Here is a 19,932-nt window from a genome sequence, read left to right as displayed (position 1 = left end):
AATTTTCCACTCTGAGATCACAATTTTTGTTAGCACAGAAACAAATTTGCCTCTTTATGTGATCTGTGTGACATTCCAGCAAAGTGACACGCTGCGGCACCTCGAGGACAGGGAAACAAATGCAGCCTGGCTGGGGGCTCCACAGACAGGCCTTGTTGCTGTGTCAGCAAGACTGTGCCGTATCTTCCTCCCCCAGAGACACAGCACATCCTCTCCTTGGCACACCCACGAGCCATTAGCACAGGGAGCCATTGTTCCCTGTGTGTCCCAGACCCAGCCACGCCCTGTGCCAGGGCAGTGCCGAGACACTGCAGCCTGTCTCTAAACACTGCTTATTTCCTTTCCTTTTTATTTCCTCCTGTGTGTAAGAGTGCATGAAATGAAGTTTTTCTTTGTTTGAAACAAGACATTTTAAAGGGTGGTTACTGATGACATATGCACTTTCAATCCCTCTTCGCTGGGGTTTTCCTAATCTCTGAAAGCTTGTACAACACATGGGAATTTGGTTCAAAACACAGGTAAAACAGGTTCAAAGGATTCTATATTCACAGTTAATGTACATTTCATTAGGTAGCCATCATATTTGAACATTTGTCTCGGAAGAGTCTGCTTTCTGTTATGTTTAGGTATATAACCTGGTGAGTTTTGTCACCAGAGTGAACGTGGACCACATTAAAGTGACACCACCAAGCTGAAAGGTTGTATAAATTTAGGAAAGGCAGATGTTATGTCCTAACAATCTATAGGTCATTTCTTAACACAGGAACCTCTGTATTTATAAATCCATTCATTTATCCATCCATCTACCTATTAATCAATATTCATTAAGCACCTACTTTGTTATATTCGAAGATATTAAAAAAAAGCTCCTTATCCTAGAAGAGTTCACGGTTTGGTAAAAGGAGAAAGACATGTAAACAAACGAGTATAATAAATTATAATAGGTGTTATAATTATCTACAGTGTATAATGGAGATACAAAGGAAGGAGTAGAAATTTCAGTGCTAGTGGTATTTTGTCCAGGAAAGGATTCACTTGAGCTGAGTGTTAACAAATGTGTAAGGAGACCATTTATGACTTACGTTTGTGTATGCGTGTGAGTATGTGTGTGTGCGTGCATGTGAGTGCATGTTTGTGTGAGTGTGTGTGCACTGGAGACGTAGGTAAACACTCCAGATCTCGAGATCCTGCAGGTTGTGGAGGGCCTTGTAAGTCAAAGATACCCTGTAGGTATTGGGGCCCAGCAGTCAAAGCAGAAGACTAACACATTGAGGCTCATTGATTTGAGTCTCCATTTCTGAAACCAACTATTTCCTTGGGTGTATTTTACCCTTGTTTTCCTTTTTAAAGCAATCGATTTTGTGGTGAGAATAACATCTCAAATTCAACGCACTGTACTCTGGTTTGGGAAGTGCCCGCTGAAGGATGCCAGCGAGCCCAGTGGAAAGCTCTGAAGGTTGGCTTTGGGCATTCAGTGACAGTATTTTCCCAGCCAGCTGGCCAAATGCAGCCATATGCTGGGTGGCCAGGACTCCTTACCACTTCAGTTGGTCTGTAGTATTTGAGATCCACAGTCACGTGAACTTTGCCGGTCTCTTTACATCTGCCCACTTCGTTTTCATTCTTTCCTTCCCACCTGTAAAGAAGATAAACACTTAATCAGCCTTTAATTGCTTGAGAGCATTTGGCCAAGCTGTAGTCCCTCAGGATGGCTCAGCCTTTTCCCTGCAGGAGCGTGGAAGCTCATTAACTGCAGGAACACAGGCTGAAGTTGAACTGTTATTAGGGAAACAGTGACGTTCAAAGCCTTTCCAGATCGTTTGGAAAGAGCAGGGGTATTTTTTGTTTTTCGTTTTTTCTTTTCTTTCTAAGAAAATCATGATGGATTCAGAAATGAGACTTCAGGAATCAACAGATTATTGAGAATAAGTAATTGGGCAACTTTCAGGAATTTTAAATTTTGCACTTTAGACTATTCTTGGTAAAGTTAATTATTATGAATTAATTAATTTCTTCTGAATCTCCTTTCCTTATATTTTAAAATTTTTGTAGGGATAGTTGTTATTAATTCAATGCATTTCAGTTTGAGTACTTTCATACCCTAATTAATCATCTATTTCATTGCTGTATTACATATAAATTTCCTTACTCTACCAAGTCAGCAGTGGGCCTCATTAATAAATCTCAGATGATTAAATCTCCAAAAAGTGAACAATTAATTGGTTTACTTCCTGCAAAGAGAAGGTATATTAGCATCTCTCTACTTCCTTTGGTTCAGCTACAATGTTATCATTATTTTTTAAAATATATTTTTTTTAATTTTTCAATTACAGTTGACATACAATATTATATTAGTTTCAGGTGTACAGCACAGTGGGTAGACATTTATATGATTTACAAAGTGATTACCCTCTTCCCCCGATCAGTCTAGTACCCACCTGGCACCATGCATAGTTGTTTCAATATTATCAACTATATTCCCTATGCTGTACATTACTTCCCCATGACTACTTTGTAACAACCAATTTGTACTTCTTAACCCCTTCACTTTTCTTCACCTATCCCCTCAACCCCTCTCCCATCTGGCAACCCCCAAATGTTCTCTCTATCTATGAGTTTGTTTTGTTTATTTTGTTCTTTAGATTCCCCATATAAGTGAAATCACATGGCATTTATCTTTCTCTGCCTGACTTACTCCACTCAGCACAATACCCTTTAGATACATCCATGTTGTTGCAGATGGCAATACTTCATTCTTTTCATGGCTGAGTAATGTTTCATTGTATATATATATATGTACCACATCTTTTTTATCCATTCATTCATTGATGCATACGCAGGTTGCCTCTATATCTTGGCTATTGTAAACAATGGTTGGGTATTGTAAACACATGCATCCATATGTTTACCATTGTACACAATGCTGCATCCATATGTTTACATATGTAGTTTACATCCATATGTAAACATATGGATGAAGCATAAATATCCCACCTCTGGATATTTATCCAAAGAAACCCAAAACAAAAGTAGTGTTTTGGGTTTCTTTGGATAAATATCCAGAGGTGGGATTACTAGATCCTTTTTTGTCTCGTTATAGCCTTTGATTTAAAGTCTATTTTGTCTGGTATAAGTATTGCTACCTCAGATTTTTTTTTCTTTTTGTTTCCATTTTCATGAAATATCTTTTTATATCCCTTTAATTTCAGTCTGTGTGTATCTTTCAATCTGAAATGAGTCTCATGTAGGCAGCATATGTAAGGGTCTTGTTTTCTTATCTATTCAGTCATGCTATGTCTTTTCACTGAAGCATTTAACCCATTTACATTGAAAGTAATTGTTGATATATACCGAGTTCTGACAATGAAGTCCGAGATCTTGTTGCAACGATGTTGCTAACCTTTGTTAACATCAGACGGATTATTAATTATGAATTTGTTTCAACTGGACAAACAGTTAACCAAGTTTACTATTTGGAAATGCTAAAAAGGCTGTGTGAAAAAGTTAGATGACCTGAACTTTTCGCCAACAATTCCTGGCTCCTGCATCACAACAATGTACCAACTCACATGGCACTGTCTGTGAGGGAGTTTTTAGCCAGTAAACAAATAACTGGCTAAAAGTATTGGAACACCCTCCCTACTCACCTGATCTGGCCCCCAATGACTTCTTTCTTTACCCAAAGATAAAAGAAATATTGAAAGGAAGACATTTTGATGACATTCAGGACATCAAGAGTAATACGATGACAGCTCTGATGGCCATTGCAGAAAAAGAGTGCCAAAACTGCTTTGAAGGGTGCACTAGGCACTGGTGTTGGTCCATAGTTTCCTAAGGGGAGTACTTTGAAGATGACTGTAGTGACATTCAGCAATGAGTTACGTAGCATTTTTTTTTTTACGATGAGTTTGCAAACTTAATTGTTGGACCTCATATGTAATTAGTGCCATTTTATAATTCATATTTTTTTAATCTTTCTTCTCCTCCTTCTCCTCCCTTTTCTCCTTCTCCTCCTCCTCCTCCTCCTCCTCCTCCTCCTCCTCCTCCTCCTCTTTCTCTTTCAAGAAGTCCCTTTAACATTCCTGTAATACTGGTTTGGTGGTGAGGAACTCCATTAGCATTTCTTGTCTAGGAAGCTCTTTACCGCTCCTTCAGTTTTAAACGATAGCCTTGCTGGGTAGAGTAATCTTGGTTGTAGTTCCCTGCTCTTCATCACTTTGTCTATTTTGTGCCAATCCCTTCTGGCCTGAAAAGTTTCTGTTGAGAAATCAGATGACAGTCTTATGGGAGTCCCCTTGCAGGTAACTAACTGCTTTTCTCTTGCTGCTTTTAAGATTATCTTTTTGTCTTTAACCTTTGACATATTAATTATGATGTGTCTTGGTGTCAGCGTCTTTGGGTTCATCTTGTTTGGGACTCTGTGTTTCCTGGGCTTGTATGTCTATTTACTTCAACAAGTTAGGGAAGTTTTCAGTCATTATTTCTTCAAATAGGTTTTCAATTTCTTGCTTTCTTTCTTCTACTTCCGGTACTCCCATGATGCAAATGTTGGTATGCCTGATGTTATCCCAGAAATCCCTTAAACTACCCAGTGTTTTTTGGATTTTTCTTTTCTTTTTGCTGTTCTATTGGTGTTTTCTGCTACCTTATCTTCTAAATTGCTGATTCGAACCTCTGCTTCATCTAATATACTGCTGATTCCCTCTAATGTATTCTTTATTTCAGTTATTGTAGTCTTTATTTCTGACTGGTTCTTTTTTATGTTTTTTTAATCTCCATTTTTATGTTTCCTATCTCTTTGTTGAAGTTTCAATGAGATCACTGAACATCCTTATAACCAGAGTTTGGAACTCTGCATCTGGCAGATTGCTTCCATTTCGTTTAGTTCTTTTTCTTAAGCTTTGTTCTGTTCTTTCATTTGGGACATATTTCTTTGTCTCCCCATTTTGGCTGCCTCCATGTGTTTGTTTCTATGTATTAGGTAGAGCTGCTATGTTTTCTGGTCTTAGTAGAGTGGCCTTATGTAGTAGGTGTCCTGTGGGGCCCGGTGGTGCAGTGTCCCTTGTCACCAGAGCTGGGTGCTGCAGGTGTGTCCCTTATGTGGGTTGTGTGTGCTCTCCTGCTGTAGTTGAGCTTTAATTGCTGTTTGCACATCAGTGGAAGGGATTGACCTTCAGGCTGATTGGTTCTGAGGACTGGCCATGACGACTGTTGTGCAGGGGCTGATCCTATGGAGCAGATTTGCTTTAGCAGGGCTCTGGTGCCTGTCCAGTCTGCCCTTTGGGTGTGTCATCTATGGAGGCTGTTGAGGGTCCAAAGCAGGTTGCCAAGTGCGCCGGCCCTCCTGAGAGGGGCCCTGCTACAGACCAAGTTCATCCTCTGCTTGAGCCCTGCCCAGAGCCACCTGGAGCAAGCCACAAAGAAATCCACATATAGATGCCACCCATGCTTGGCATGGAGGTGCCTGGGAGGCGCTAAGCTGGGAACTGAGGCCGACTGCCACCATTGCCAGGCTTGGGGCTGCTTAGCAAGAAGGATGGGGCACATTGAGGCCAGATCCAGCTTCTTTGCGTTTTGTGAACCTTGGAGAGATTTTAGGAAAGTCCGCAGCATGAGCCAAGACAGGCTGTTTGTACAGAAAAGCCACGGGAAGCAGCTTGGGTGGGCCTGAAATTTGGGTGGGGCGGGGTCTTAGGGAATCACCAGGGTGGGGTGAACAGTGTTAGCCAGGTTGATGGAAACTCAGATTTAGAGGCTGCCTGTGTCTGCCTACTGGGTGGAGAGAAGGCTCAGCAAAGAAACTACGGCCCCCACCAGCACTTCTGTCTGGAATAAAGCTGCCTCTCCAGTCCTTGCTTTAAAGCCAGACAATTGAATTCCTCCCTGTATGTCCCTGCCACCTTTTTTTTTTTTTAAAGATTTTATTGGGGAAGGGGAACAGGACTTTATTGGGGAACAATGTGTACTTCCAGGACTTTTTTCCAAGTCAAGTTGTTGTCCTTTCAGTCTTAATTGTGGAGGGCGCAGCTCAGCTCCAGTTGCCGTTGCTAGTTGCAGGGGGCGCAGCCCACCATCCCTTGCGGAACTCGAGGAATTGAACTGGCAACCTTGTGGTTGAGAGCCCACTGGCCCATGTGGGAATCGAACCAGCAGCCTTGGGAGTTAGGAGCATGGAGCTCTAACCTCCTGAGCCACCGGGCTGGCCCTCCCTGCCACCTGTTGAGGTGCTGCCCCAGTTCAGAGAGAGTAAGTCCATCATCGAGTAAGTCCATGTGTGAGCCCTTTAAGAGAAGCATCTGGGACAGCAATTGCCCTTGTCTCTCACTCAGTGCCAATCTCTGTTGATTTTCAAAACCAGAAGTTATGGGGATTTCTCTCCCTGGCATTGGAACCCTGAGCTGGGGAAGGAATCTGGTGTGGGATCCCTTACTCTTCATGGGGGTCTCTGCAGCTGAGATATCCCTCCAGATTTTTACAGTCATATGTGGGTGTGGGGACAGCCTTTTCCACATCTCTACACCTCCTATCAGTCTCGTGATGGCTTCTTCTGTATTTCTTTAGTTGTAAGACTTCTGTTCAGCTAGACTTCAGGTGATTTTCAATGATGGTTGTTCTGTAGTTTAGTTATAATTTTGATGTGGTTGAGAGAGGAGGCAAGCACAGTGTTTACCTACCCTGCCATCTTGACTGGAAATTAGCTATTTTATTGTTATTTGGACTCAAGTTTTGCTTCCTTAAACATCTATAATTGACAACAATTAAGGATCCCAATAATGGCCCCCTGAAGTCCACCTCATGCACCACACAGGCTAGGCTCAGGAGCTTCAAGGTCAGCTTTTTGCTGGAATTCCATTTTATGTTCTCATTTTATAAAGAAATAAAGCCACTGGCTTAATGTTGACCTCTGGATTTCTACAATCCAATGTCCAAACAACAGAAAATACTATATAATTTGAATTATTTTTAGAAATGAACCTTTTGGGCCAAGGAAGAAAAGAAATTAGAAAGTAACGTTTGACTTCAATGTTTATCCTCAGAACTGGTTTGCTTTATCAGCTGGAGATGAATCCTATGACAACAGGATAATTCGATGTGCTCCTGGATCTGAGTCACAGTGGGGATTAAAGGGAAGAATAGACCATTAAATTAGTTACTCAACTATGTGATTTACAAGTGCTATTGAAGATGAACATTAAATGTTGATCATGGTTATATTTTGGACATAGGTTGGGTATTAGAGACATAAACTGATCTCACAAGCTTTATTTTAAGCAATGATCTGAATGTTTCATTCTCAATTCACTTTTTGATAACATAGGGATAATATTTCATCATTGGAGGAATAATCAATTTATAAGTATGCTAAATTTGCCGGTGGACTCAAGGCAAATATGAAAAACATCCCACAACAGAGAGAATCATATTACATTATAGAATAATTTGTTGAACAATATGAAACTGTACCACTGGCATTTTCCAAGACTTTCATATTAATTGACTCAAAAAGGAATGTTTGATAATTTCCTTGTTTGGTTTAATTTCTTACTGTCAATTAGACTGATTTGGCAGGATCAGAGCTAAGTTTTTGGAAAATTCATCTATAAATGGTTTGAGGATGTTCTAGGGTATGCAGACTATAAAAATTGTGTATAATGAGAAAACCTAAAGTGATGCTGAACTCTGTACATCTTTTATTTATAACAATCAAATTTTGGCTAATATCCATAGTAAGGGAGAATAATTGGTAAAGCTTTAATTTAAAAAAATTACCTAATTCTAAAGTTAATTATTTAAGTGAAACCTTTCTTTGATTAGGCTTTCAGTAAACAAAAAGATATTTGTATGGTAAAAGCATGTTTTAATTTTATTTTTGTTCACATTTTATACTCTCAAAGAGAAACAAGTTCAACATATATATACCTTTCTGACAGTATCTCCAACTAAGCCAAAGGGTTTACAAAAGTACTATTCATAATTTTGGTGTTTTTTTCCAGTTGTAGCTGGGTATGTAATCTATGACGGGTCATGCTGACTTATGTACACACATACATATGACACTGCCCTTTATATTGGTAAATCTGTTTAGACGTCACAAACTTGAGAAATGATGTTTCCATATATAGAATCTATATCATTAAACTTTTTTTGAAACCACACACAAACACACATACATGTTTAAGTTGCTAAAGCCTTGAGGAACACTTGGAGAACTTTCCCTGACTGGGGAAGGAGCATGTAGGACAGGAAAGGAATGAGACTAAGCCAGTGGTGGCTAGACTAGGGCCTGGCAAACTGTTTCTGTAAAAAGCTAGAAAGTACATATTTTAGGCTTTACAGATGACATACAGCCTCTGCTACATTTTCCCCCTTCTCCTTCTGCTTTCTTTTCTTCCTCCTCCTCTTTCTCTTCTTCGTCAACATCATCTTTGTTGTTGTTGTTGTAGAACGTTGTTGTTTGGTGTAAGAAATTAAACCAAACAAGGAAATTATCAAACATTCCTTTTTGAGTCAATTAATATGAAAGTCTTGGAAAATGCCAGTGGTACAGTTTCATATTGTTGTAGAATGGTGAAAATCTCCTTAGAGGATGGGTAAAAACAGGCCTCAGGTGGGCTTTGGTCTGTAGGTCATAGGTTGCCGCTCCTTGCTTTAGGGGATGAGTTAATTGTATATCCTCACCCTCAATTAAAGGCAAGCATTTAATTTCTGTTCACACCAATAGGTTGCATTGCTGGATCAGCTGTAATTTTCCTGTCTACTATTGATTCTGTTTGATTGCTCTGCAGTCATATACTAACATTTGGCATTTGTACAGTAGCTGAAATGGGAAAAGATTGCATCTGTCTGAATATTGTCTGCTAGGCTGCTATTTTGCAAATGCTGTTTACTGTCCAAACCATCTCTAATGGCATGACATTGCCCCTACGATTGATATAGCTGCACTGAATAATCAACCGTAACCAGGAAATGGCTCAAAGCAGAACTGAGTTGGCAAAAACCACTTTCTAATTTGCACTAGGTCTACATGAGGGCAGTAAACAAAAGTTTCGGCCAAGGGCCAAAAACATTCAGTTACAACAATACATGAAACACTTGTATTAACAAGTAAAAGGTAACAGCTAACTTGTCTTAACAAGTAATGTTATTACTCAAAGCAGAGATGCTGTGATCATGAAATGACAGCACCTTCACAGAGAGTAGAGGATTTAGCTAATTAACAGGAATTGCTACCCACTATTTTTAGATCAACAGCTCACTGAACTGCGATCCTGTATAACTCAATTTTTAAAATAAATTGTTGGCTCCTAATAAGCATTACAAAGCAATAGAAAGCATCGAAGAATAACAGAATGAAGCACAATAAAGCAAGATGAGGTGCTATTAAAATCTCAGCTAGGAATCCCTTTAAGGAACAACAAAAGCAAAGTCAACTGTGTAAGTTAAGTTTAAGTGACACAGATAAAGTAGGGGAGGGGGCGAAGCACTCCTTGTAGCAACCTGAATATCACAAAAGCTCTCAGGGATTATTTTAAGAAATACTACTTCATTAGGAGGTTGTCTGAGGCTAAAATTTAGTAAATGACATAAAGTAGTCCCGGAAGAATTATTAGGTTCTGGACAAAAACAGTAGTTTTGTACACACGTTTGCTTCTTGCCAAGACCCCTTTCAAAAAAGGAACTAACTCACAAGGACTGAAAGAACAGGAAAGAGAAACCAAATTCTGGAAGCTGGAAAGCAGATGGATGAATGTTAAAGGACTTAGCATGAGCCCTAGGAAACAGATTCCTAAGCCAGAGTGGGGAAGCTGAGAATGAACCTAATATAACTTGCAGGAGCCCACAAATGCTCAGGATGTGTGGACTGATTACAGTTCTCCTTGAGAAGAAGTCTGATGCCTAATCCCCTCTGGGATTCTACAGCACTTGGCAACTGCCTCAATCTTTCTGGAGAAGAAGGTCCCAGGATTGAAGATCACTGGGCCGAGTGAAAAATGGAGTCACCATGCTGAAAAGAAGGAAAAAGTAAGTGAATGCTGAGTGCTGAGACACCCCAGCCAGCCCCAGCGTGCTGGCCATCAGACTTATCTCTTTCTAGGGAGCAGACTGGGGCCTCTTCTCTGGGCATCAGAGTCTCTCTGATTAAACGGCCCTTGTCATGTCACCCTGCAATGACACATTCAACACGCTCTGACTGTGTTCTCAGAAACTCCCAATTAGCTTTTTAAGCCCTACTTTTAAACATGAGCACAAAACAAGGATTCCCAGACAGACACGTGCGGAAAACACCATATGTGAAACACAGAAATCACAACAAACAAATTAAAAAACAGTTACTTGGAGGAAATAGAACAAACAGGGAAGATAATTAACAAAACAAAATATAAAGTCATATGCTCCACCATTAATATCTTCAGAGACACAAGGAAAGATATCAAAGAAACAAAAACAAGACACTATATAACAACGAATAATTAAAAAAGAGTTTAGAAATTGAAAACAATTCAGAAATTAAAAATTCAAGAGAAGATTTTGAAAATAAAGTTGAAAAAGTCTCCCAGAAAGTAGAGCAAAAAGATTAGATATGAAAAACCAGAAGGATAAAGAATGAAATCTTACCATTTGCAATGGTATAGATGGACCTAGAAAACATTATGCTAAGTGAAATAAGTCAGACAGAGAAAGACAAATACCATATGATCTCACTTATATGTGGAATCTAAAAAACAGAATAAATGAGTAAACTAATCAGAAACAGTCTCAGAGATATAGAGGAGAAACTGAGGGTTGCTAGATGGGAGGCGGGGTGGGGATGAGAGAGAAGGTGAGGGGATTAGAAAATAAAATCGGTAACCACAAGATTGCCATGGGGATATGAAAGACAGTTTGGGGAATATAATCAATAATGTTGTAAAGATTTTGTAGGGTATCCGATGGACACTTGTCTTATTAGGAAGACCACCTCAGGGACGGTGTAGATGCCTGATCACTGCGCTGCCCACCTGAAGCTGAATAATAATGAATGTCAACTATAATTTTATACACACATACACACACACACACACACACATATGTGTGTGTATATATATATATATATAGTGGAGTACAGCATAAGGAATTAGAGACAGTGGAAATATAATGATTATGTGCGATGCCAGAGGGGCAGTAGATTGGGTGAGGGGGATTATCACTTTGTGAGAGGTATAAATGTCTATTACATTGTTTTGTACACCTGAAACTAATAATGATAAATAATTAAAAAACAAAACAAAAAGAACGCACAAAAAAACAGGAGGATTAAAAAAAAGCAGAAGATGGCCTCAAGAGGTCAGTATAATAGGATTTCCAGAGAGCACAGAAAAAATGGAACAGAGCAAATAATTATCTTAAAATAAATCAAGAAATTGATCAGAGCAAAAGAAGACACATTTCCAGACAGAAAGAGCCCAAAAGAGTGCTCCAAATAATGGATGGGACTAGACCCACGTCACATGAAATTTCCGAATACTGGGACAAAGAGAAGGTCTGACGACTTCCCGAGAGAACACACAGGGACTCGGAGTCAGAGTGGTTCTGAATGTCCCACAGCAGTACTGCAAATTAAAAGGCAATGGAGCAATGCCTTCAAAATTCTGAAGAAAAATTATTTCCAAACTAGAAATGTATATATCAGCTATCTTATTAATTTTGAAGATAGAATAAAGATATTTTCAGATATACAGTAGGTCCTCAAATAATGTTGTTTTGTCATAATGTTGATGAGAAAAAAAACAATTGATTCTTGGCTGGCGCTGCTTTCGGTTTGGGTTTGCACAGTCTCCCCATGTCTGCGAGGATTTTCTCTGGGTATACTGGTTTCCTCCCACGTCCCAAAGATGTGCACATGTCTACACTGAGCGAGTGTGGGTGTGTGTGAGTGAGTGGCCCTGCGATGGAAGGTGTTCTGTCCAGGGTGGGGCCTGCATCCTGAGCTGCAGGGATGGGCTCTGGCCAACCGGGGTCCTGCACTGGAATAAGTGGGATGGAAAAGAATGATATTACTTGTTTTTAGTAACCTTTCTTAAATGTATGTATAGCTGACAGTTATTTCAGTGCTTCATATTAGAAGTGTTTTGGGTCTTTACGTAGAAGTTTGGTGATGTTTTTGTGACCAGAAATATGCTGTGGGAAGTTAACTCTTGTTTATATCAATTAGCCTGTGGTCAATTGGTTTTGTTATACGTTGTTTCACTTAAAGTCGTAGTTTCCAAGACCCCATGGATGACATTAAGTGAGGATTTACTGTACTTTGTCAAAAAATATTTACTTTCCATGTACCATTCTCAGGAAATGAATTGAGATTTGCTTTACCAAACCAAGGAGTGTTTTAAAAAAATGCCAGGAAACAGGGGATCCAAACCAGGAGAGCGGCTAAGAGAACCCTTCAGATGAACAGGAAGGTAGATCACGGAATGCCAACCCTCCACCAGTCCAGATAGGATCAGGTCAGAAGGTTCTAGAGGGCCTGCTATAGGATGACATGGCTGATAGAATAACCAATGCGCTGATTCAAAGCCGATTTAGATAGCTGGGGCAAAGTTTGGGGTAGTTAGTGATAAATATATAGAAAATAAGGCAAATGGACAAAGACAGTAATTATTAGCTTCATGGTAAACAAATGACAATTGTATAGAAAAGAAAAAGTAATTGTGGTTTACTGATGTGAATAGCATTGATCAGTCATGATAATGTAACACTAAATATGAAGCTAACTTAAAATTAAAATATAATAATAGCATATTAAGAGAATGGAAGGATGGGGCAAGGGAAGGAAAAGAGAACAAAACACTTGTTTTGAATAAAAGGAGGACAAGAGATAATGTCTAGAAGGGAAAAAAAATCAAGAGGCAGCAATAAAAATACGTTATTTAGAAACTCGGGGGTAAATGACAAAATAATCAGCTAAAATAGTATAAGACAGTACAATGGTATTTCCAGAGAGAGAAGAGAGACATAGAGCAGAACAAATACTTAATCTTGAGGTAAATCAATACAATTTACCAGAGCAGAAGCGCATGTATATTGAGACCCAAAGGTCCTGCAGACTGTCCCAAAGAGCAGACAGAACTAACTGTGAAATGGAGGGGGTGGGGATAGTGGGGGGTGGGAAATTGCTGGGGTTTCTGACAATTCCTGTGGAATGATTGGAGTTTAAATTAGGAGCTGGAGTAACTAGGGAAAAAACAAACAACGCAATACTGAAGGAAATAAAATCATGACAAAAACGAGCTTTATAAACCATACACTGACCAACCAAGGCCCACCCCAGTGGCTCTCTCTTTAGTACCTGCCAGGGTTCCACCCTGACCCAGCCAGAGCTCTGCCCTAGGGTTTCTGCTCTGCCCATCTCCCCTAAAAACCCATTAGATCCCCCTAGATCTCCTCCTCCCACTCTGTCTTCTGGACAACAGAAGAGATTATGTTTTTTGGAGCCACTGACACTCCGGCTGCCATATCCTTCAGAGGAAGCCACCCACAGAGCGGGCAGATCAAGTCTGCAAAACCTGAGGTGGACATGTCTGGGAAGCAGCAGGCAAACTGCAAATGGCTGGACCTCAGAAAATGAGGGAAGAGGTGTGTGTGCAAGGCAGGGAGGGGATATTAGCATTGCCGATGCTGGGGACATGTTACAGAGGACTAGAGACTGGAAGCAGGCCCATCGAGTTTAGTGCCGTGTAGGTCCCTGGGGATGTTAGAAAGAGCCCCTGTGAGGGAGCCGATGGGGTAGACTAGTGTGAGGTGAAGAGGGCAGGAAGTAAGGCAAGGGGGAGGGTGAGGAGAGGTAACTCTTTGGTACTGTCTGGCAGGGCAGGGAAATGAGAGGAAGGGCAGAGCCTGGAGGGAAGGAGTGTTTGTGTGTGGGGGGGACATTAAACAGAAGATGGTTGGATCTGCAAATGTCAAGATGTTGATGGGAAAGAGCCGTGAAGGAGGGCTGAAGAAGAGGCGCAGGGGTAACTGATAGTCTCCTGAGAAGGCAGGAGGTCTGTTTCCAGAAAGGAGTGAGGGGTGACCTGCTAGTAGAACGAAGCAAGGAGGACAGGTCATAATTTTTAGGTTCAGGGACCACTGTTTTAATCCCAAAACCTACTCTAATTTCTAAAAGATGACTAAAGGTTGTACTGTGTCTGTATGAGAGCTAAAGTTGTGCCCAGGTCTTTCAGATTGCTACTGAAATGGAAACCCTTCTTCTCCATCCATGCTCAATCTTTCTCCATTTTATTTATACTAATGATGATAATTGTCACGAAGTGAGGGCTTTCCAGCTCTTCCATTGTAGTTAATAAATAATCAACAACAAAAAAGTAAAATTTAAATCCATCATACACTGTTCATGTAGAAGGCTGTTCATGTCACCTGTTAGAGTAACAGCTACCTTTCTTCTGCGCTTCCCCAGTGATGGGCCCTTGGAAATGTCAGTACATGAATCCCCACACCAGGAGTCAGGCAGGTAGGACAAGCAGTAGTTTCCGTGTGGGGAAAGGAGTTCAAGGGGCTGAACGACGTCTGAAGGCCTCATGGGCAAGGGCTTGGGTGCCCTCTTACAAGGACACTGTCATTTTTATGGGGAAGCCTCCCAAAAATGTTTCTGTAAGAGTTATTGATTGGTCAATATTTCCCTTGCTTCTTCTTTTCATCAGTATCACAGAAAAACTATTAAACTGAGAGGCTCTACTTTCAAATTGTCTTTTCTTATGCTTTATCTTTAGGAAACTGGATTGTTATGATTAAGTCAACGGTAAAAGCCTTGTATGGTCTTGTCTAATGAGGGTGGCTCAAGAGATCAAATAAGAAAAAACAAGAGGTTGCTCTTCCCAGCTGTAAAAATGGCAGTGAAAGGAAATTCAAATGCACAGCTAGCTTCCAAATGAGCCCAGTGTTTCCATGCTATCTCTACATGGATTGCTGACTGTGCTCTATCCACCTGCTTTATTTTAATTTAACTCAGCTGGGGGCCCATTCCCAAAGATTGTAGATGGCGTTTGTCCTGCTTTACAGGATAAGTAAAATGTGTGGAGGTTTTACTAAGGGGCCACCTAAGGACTAGTACTCAGGTTGTGCATGAGAGTCCTAGCCATAGTTCAGAACCTTCTCTCATCTGTACCTCCTCCATTTGGCCATCCTTATCTATGCACCTCTCACAGATATTCACTGAGTCCCTACTTCAGGTGCCAAGGACGCAGGCATGAGTGAGCAAGACATGGTCTTTGTCCTTTTAAGGGGCTAGAAGTCCAATGGCCACAACAATATAGTGCGTCAATGATGGTAGAAGTCAGAGAGTACTGTTAGAGGACCAGTGCTGTTAGAGGCACTGGCGAGACATGGTTGAAGGTATGGCATTGGCCATAGGGAGAACACCTAAGCTAAGACCTAGAGAATGAGTGCGGGGGAGCAGAGGGAACAGGAGGTGTGGGTATCTCTTGATATGCCCCAAAGTGGTGAGGCTGGTCCAACCCAGGTAATCTGTTTGCTGATCGCCCACATGGAGCTTCCTGAGTCCTGCCTCCATGTCTTTTCTCATACCGTTCCACCCACCTGGAATCTTTCCTTCTTCTCAACTGACGTTCTGATCTCCCACTTTGGCTAAGGACCCGTTTAAATCTACGTTTCTGCGGACAGCACTCCAGTCAGGATCATATCTCATTACTTCAGTACTGAGATAATGAATTCACAAACACCATCATCTATTTGTGTATATTTGTAAATAATGTGCTCTTACTGTCACCCAATTAGAGCCTATACTTCTCACGCACAAGAAAATGCCTTTTAATTCTCTTAGATGAGTTTGGCTTTCAGAAAAAAATGAAGTGGGAGGAAAGCACATTTATGGTATGTCTTAGGTACTGTGCTGGCTGTTTAGTTAGGTAACATATAGAGGCAGCAGCTATTTTGAGGATCTAATGGATCCTTAGTTAAAGAATTTACACTGACCTGCTACCCAGTGAATTGCATCAGCTGTGTGTGAAATGGAACGAGGGTGCCTTAGCCTCCAGGGCACAGCATGACATCAGGACTCAAATGAGATCTTCTACATACTAATAATTCAACATCCTGCTGCTTCGGCGATGGCTCACATCACTTATGCTGTTATATATTGTTTTTCATGGGCTAAAGCCCCAAGCATATTAGAAGTTAAAATGATGGTAGGGCTTAAATTCCAGAAAGACAGCGGAAGGGACAAAGACAAAGAACACAGAAAGAAGGGGATGGGGTTCTCTTTCAATGGTACCGTAGTTCCCCGAAAATAAGACCTAACCGAAAAATAAGCCCTAGCATGGGTTTTCAGGATGCTGATAAGCCCCACCCCCAAAATAAGCCCCAGTTAAGATCGTCAGCCAGACAGACGCATTTAGTACAACCATTGCAACACACGACGGATGTATTGAATTATAAAAGAATAATATTAATACATAATTAAACATAAATAAATAATATGATTGACATTAATACTTAAAATAAATGATGATATAAATTATAATTCAGGGTTTGTAAATACCCAAGCGGGCGCCTTTGGACAAGAGCTAAACGCCTATGTAAACAGATGAACTCGAGACTTACTGCCGAATGACTAATCGGAGTACAGACACAACGCACGAATAACATGGGCACTTGATAACAAATGGACATCGTTGCGTCTAATATGAATCTTCATAATTCAATACATCGTGTGTTGTAATGGATGTACTTAATGCACTCATGTGAAATAAAGTAACATTTTCTGAATTTTGGTGCCTGCAATTTTTCGTCCCTTTTGTGGACCATCATTCTTAACTATCATCATTTTTATTGCCATTCTTGTCTCACAGTCTTCAATTAACACTTGATTTAATGGTAGATTTAAAGGGAACGGTATTTTGACTCCCAGACAAGATGAGTGCAAAAAGAAAGAGCTATTCCGTCGAGTACAAGAAAGGAATCATGGAGGACTCCCGGGGCAAGAATCTTACGGCTTTCTGCAAAGAGAAGTTGGATCTCTGAATGGTCCGAAAATGGCGAGCAGAGTACAATAACCTCAGTCAACAGGTGGAAGAGGGAAATGCTAAGAAGCACAAGTGTGGATCAGGTCGGCAACCATTGTTTTCCTGAGCTGGAAGACATCATCTGTGAATGGATTGCTGACAGGAGCGCAAAGGCTTTGTTGTGCGCAAGGATGATATTCAAGCATTTGCCCTTGCAATGGTACCACAGTTAGAAATATGCCCAGAAGAATTCAAAGCATCACAACACTGGCTGGATGGCTTCCTTCAGCGATGTGAACTGTCGCTAAGAAGATCGACAACACTCTTCAAGCTGGAAGATACTCAAGTTATTAAATGTGCACTTGCATTCAAGCCCTTTGTTGATGGCATCGACTTTTCTAAATACCAACTCTCCAACATGATTGCTGTGGATGAAACTGCAGTGTTTATGGGCCAAGGATCTCGAACGACAATTGATCAGAAGGGTGCCTCCTCAATCTACATTCCCTCCACTGGTTACGAAAGAGCATGTGTTACCTATATTTTGGCAATTCGTCTGGATGGAAAGAAAGCCCCACCTCTTATCATCACTAAGGGCAAGAAAGATAAGGTTGAACGTGTTTCAGGCATTTATGTTCTTGAAACCGAAAAAGCCTGGTGCACACAAGCAGTTATAAGGAAGTGGGTTGATTTAATGCCGCCACTTGTTTTGCGAGGTGGTCAAAGAGGTCTGCTAGTCTGGGATTCAGCCAGCACTCACCACACTAAAGACATGAAGATCTGCCTTGCAGAGAGAAGAATAGATCAAATAACGATTCCCGTAGGAATGACTGCCTATCTCCAGACTCTTGATATTGCAATAAACAAGCCATTCAAGGACCATTTGCACATGGAAATCAATGGCTACACTGAAAATAGAATGGAGAGAAACCAGTGTGGAAACTTTGTGAAGCCTAGCCTGCAAGAGGTCGTGACTTGGGTGAAGAATTCATGGGATAAAATCACTGACAGCTGTGTTGCCAATGTACTACGAGCAGGCTACATGGACAAGAAGTGCTCATTTAAGGAGAGCTCTGTTGCTGGACATGAGAGATTGGGGCCAATGGTTCTACAGGAAATGGAGTCGCAAGAAATTCAAGCCGGAATTCGGGGTTTGGAGAGTTATGACGATGTTCCAGAAGAAGATGACATGACTATATTTGAATAAATGTAGGTTGTTGTACATGAATAAATGTAGATTATTGTGCATGAAAAAATAAGACATCCCCTGAAAATAAGCTCTAATGCGTTTTTTGGAGCAAAAATTAATATATGACCTGGTCTTATTTTCGGGGAAATATGGTAAGTTGAAGCTTCTATGGAAAGTCCAACTCTCTTTATTATGTATGACCAAATGTTCTGTATGGTCATAACTTCTGAAGGCTTGGATCTGTGTAGAGGATCTCCAGGAAGTCCCCACAGTATGTACCTTCAGAAACAGGCTTCTATGCAGGTTCTCACAGTGACTGATTTTCTAGCTCTAATGGCAGATTCTAAGGGTGATGACTGGATGTGAGTCACATTTTCATCACTCAGTTGCACAGATGTCGCTTTTCTCGGTAGGGACATCAAAGAAACACTTAGCAAGCGTTAAGGTAGGGGTTAGAGCTGTTGGGCGGCTCAGAGGTAGATGGTTTGAAAACAGATGCCACAACGCTGTCAGGAACGGGATGCTTAGTCACCTATGCACACTTAATGGCATGGGTCTTCCCAGAGGAGAAAGTGCACAGCCCAGTGATTTTCCTTCTCCCGACTTTCCCCCCTTAAGGATCCTCTGAAGTGTGCCATGGGAAAATCTGTTCATCAAACATGACTGATAGGAAGGAAGTGTTTTCCCTATAATGTAGTCAAACACAGTCACAGGCTCAGGCACAGGGATTCAGCATTTGCAGCCTGGAGGTTCCTTTTTGTATAGTCCTGCTCATGCGTGTCCTTAAGGGCCAGGGGCCAGGAATCCCACCCACCAGGAAACAATTCCCAATTAGGGAACGAATTTGCATGAACGTCTCATGTCAGCCAGGAGGATTTTAGAAATGAGTGTCTTTTTAAATATATAATAATTGTTGTCCTTATTGTTTATACTGAAAATGTAGATACACTACCACAAACTATGATCCATATTTCCATTGGCTGAAACATCTCCCCACAGTCCCAAGCAGTACGTGGTGGTTCTCACATGGTTACGGGCTACTCTCTTCTCAAAATTTAACAAGATTAATGACAGAAAATTAGTCAAGACAAGTATTTGCTACTGTTTGGTTTATGCTACTATCACTTTAATTGTAGGAGAAAAGTGCTTCCTTTTCAAATTACTGAGTAATTCGTTGATGAGAAAGTGAAAGGCAAAACCTAACACTAAAAAAAAGAAAACAAAAAAACCAACCACCAATGCAACCTCCTCTGAATAAACAAACACACAGCCTGAAATGTTCTTAGAAGAAAACATTGTTGTCATAAGGGTGCCTTCTCAATACTAAAGACTGACTGAGCATGAATTGCCAAACCACCTTAAATTTCATCAGGACGGTACGTGGTGCTGATCTGCTGCCCTGAGTATCTTCCACTGACCCAAACTCAAATGAATGTGTTATTTTCTGATAACACAAAGTACAAATCACTCAAATGACATCAAAGATTTCAAGAGCAAACATTTTTGTAAATATTAAATATATAGACGGCAATACATTTTTCAAGCTTTTTCAAAGAAAATTACAACAGATATTTTCAAAAAAAGCAGAAATGGGAAGTGACAACAGATCTTACAGGCAAGGTGAGAATGTTCCAGATATTGATTGATGTGTCCAACATGAAAGGCATGTAATATAAGGTTAAAGAGAAAGTTCAGAAGTTTAAAGAAAATATCTCTTCCTTTCAGTACATAAAACACAGCAGGTAA

At 40.6% G+C, this 19,932-nt stretch overlaps 1 protein-coding gene across 1 annotated transcript in view; it reads right to left on the bottom strand.

Moving 5' to 3' along the window:
* GMDS (GDP-mannose 4,6-dehydratase) overlaps positions 1-19,932 on the bottom strand; it is a 659,903-nt gene that overhangs the window by 104,897 nt on the left and 535,074 nt on the right. Inside the window, 1 exon segment of the mRNA XM_033115015.1 lies at positions 1,540-1,636. Coding sequence (XP_032970906.1) covers positions 1,540-1,636 — 97 coding nt within the window.

Source organism: Rhinolophus ferrumequinum, chromosome 9 (genome assembly GCF_004115265.2).
Source record: "Rhinolophus ferrumequinum isolate MPI-CBG mRhiFer1 chromosome 9, mRhiFer1_v1.p, whole genome shotgun sequence".
Classification (NCBI taxonomy): Eukaryota; Metazoa; Chordata; class Mammalia; order Chiroptera; family Rhinolophidae; genus Rhinolophus; species Rhinolophus ferrumequinum.
The sequence above is the reverse complement of the archived record's forward strand: the minus strand, read 5'-3'. Positions and strand labels throughout refer to the sequence as shown.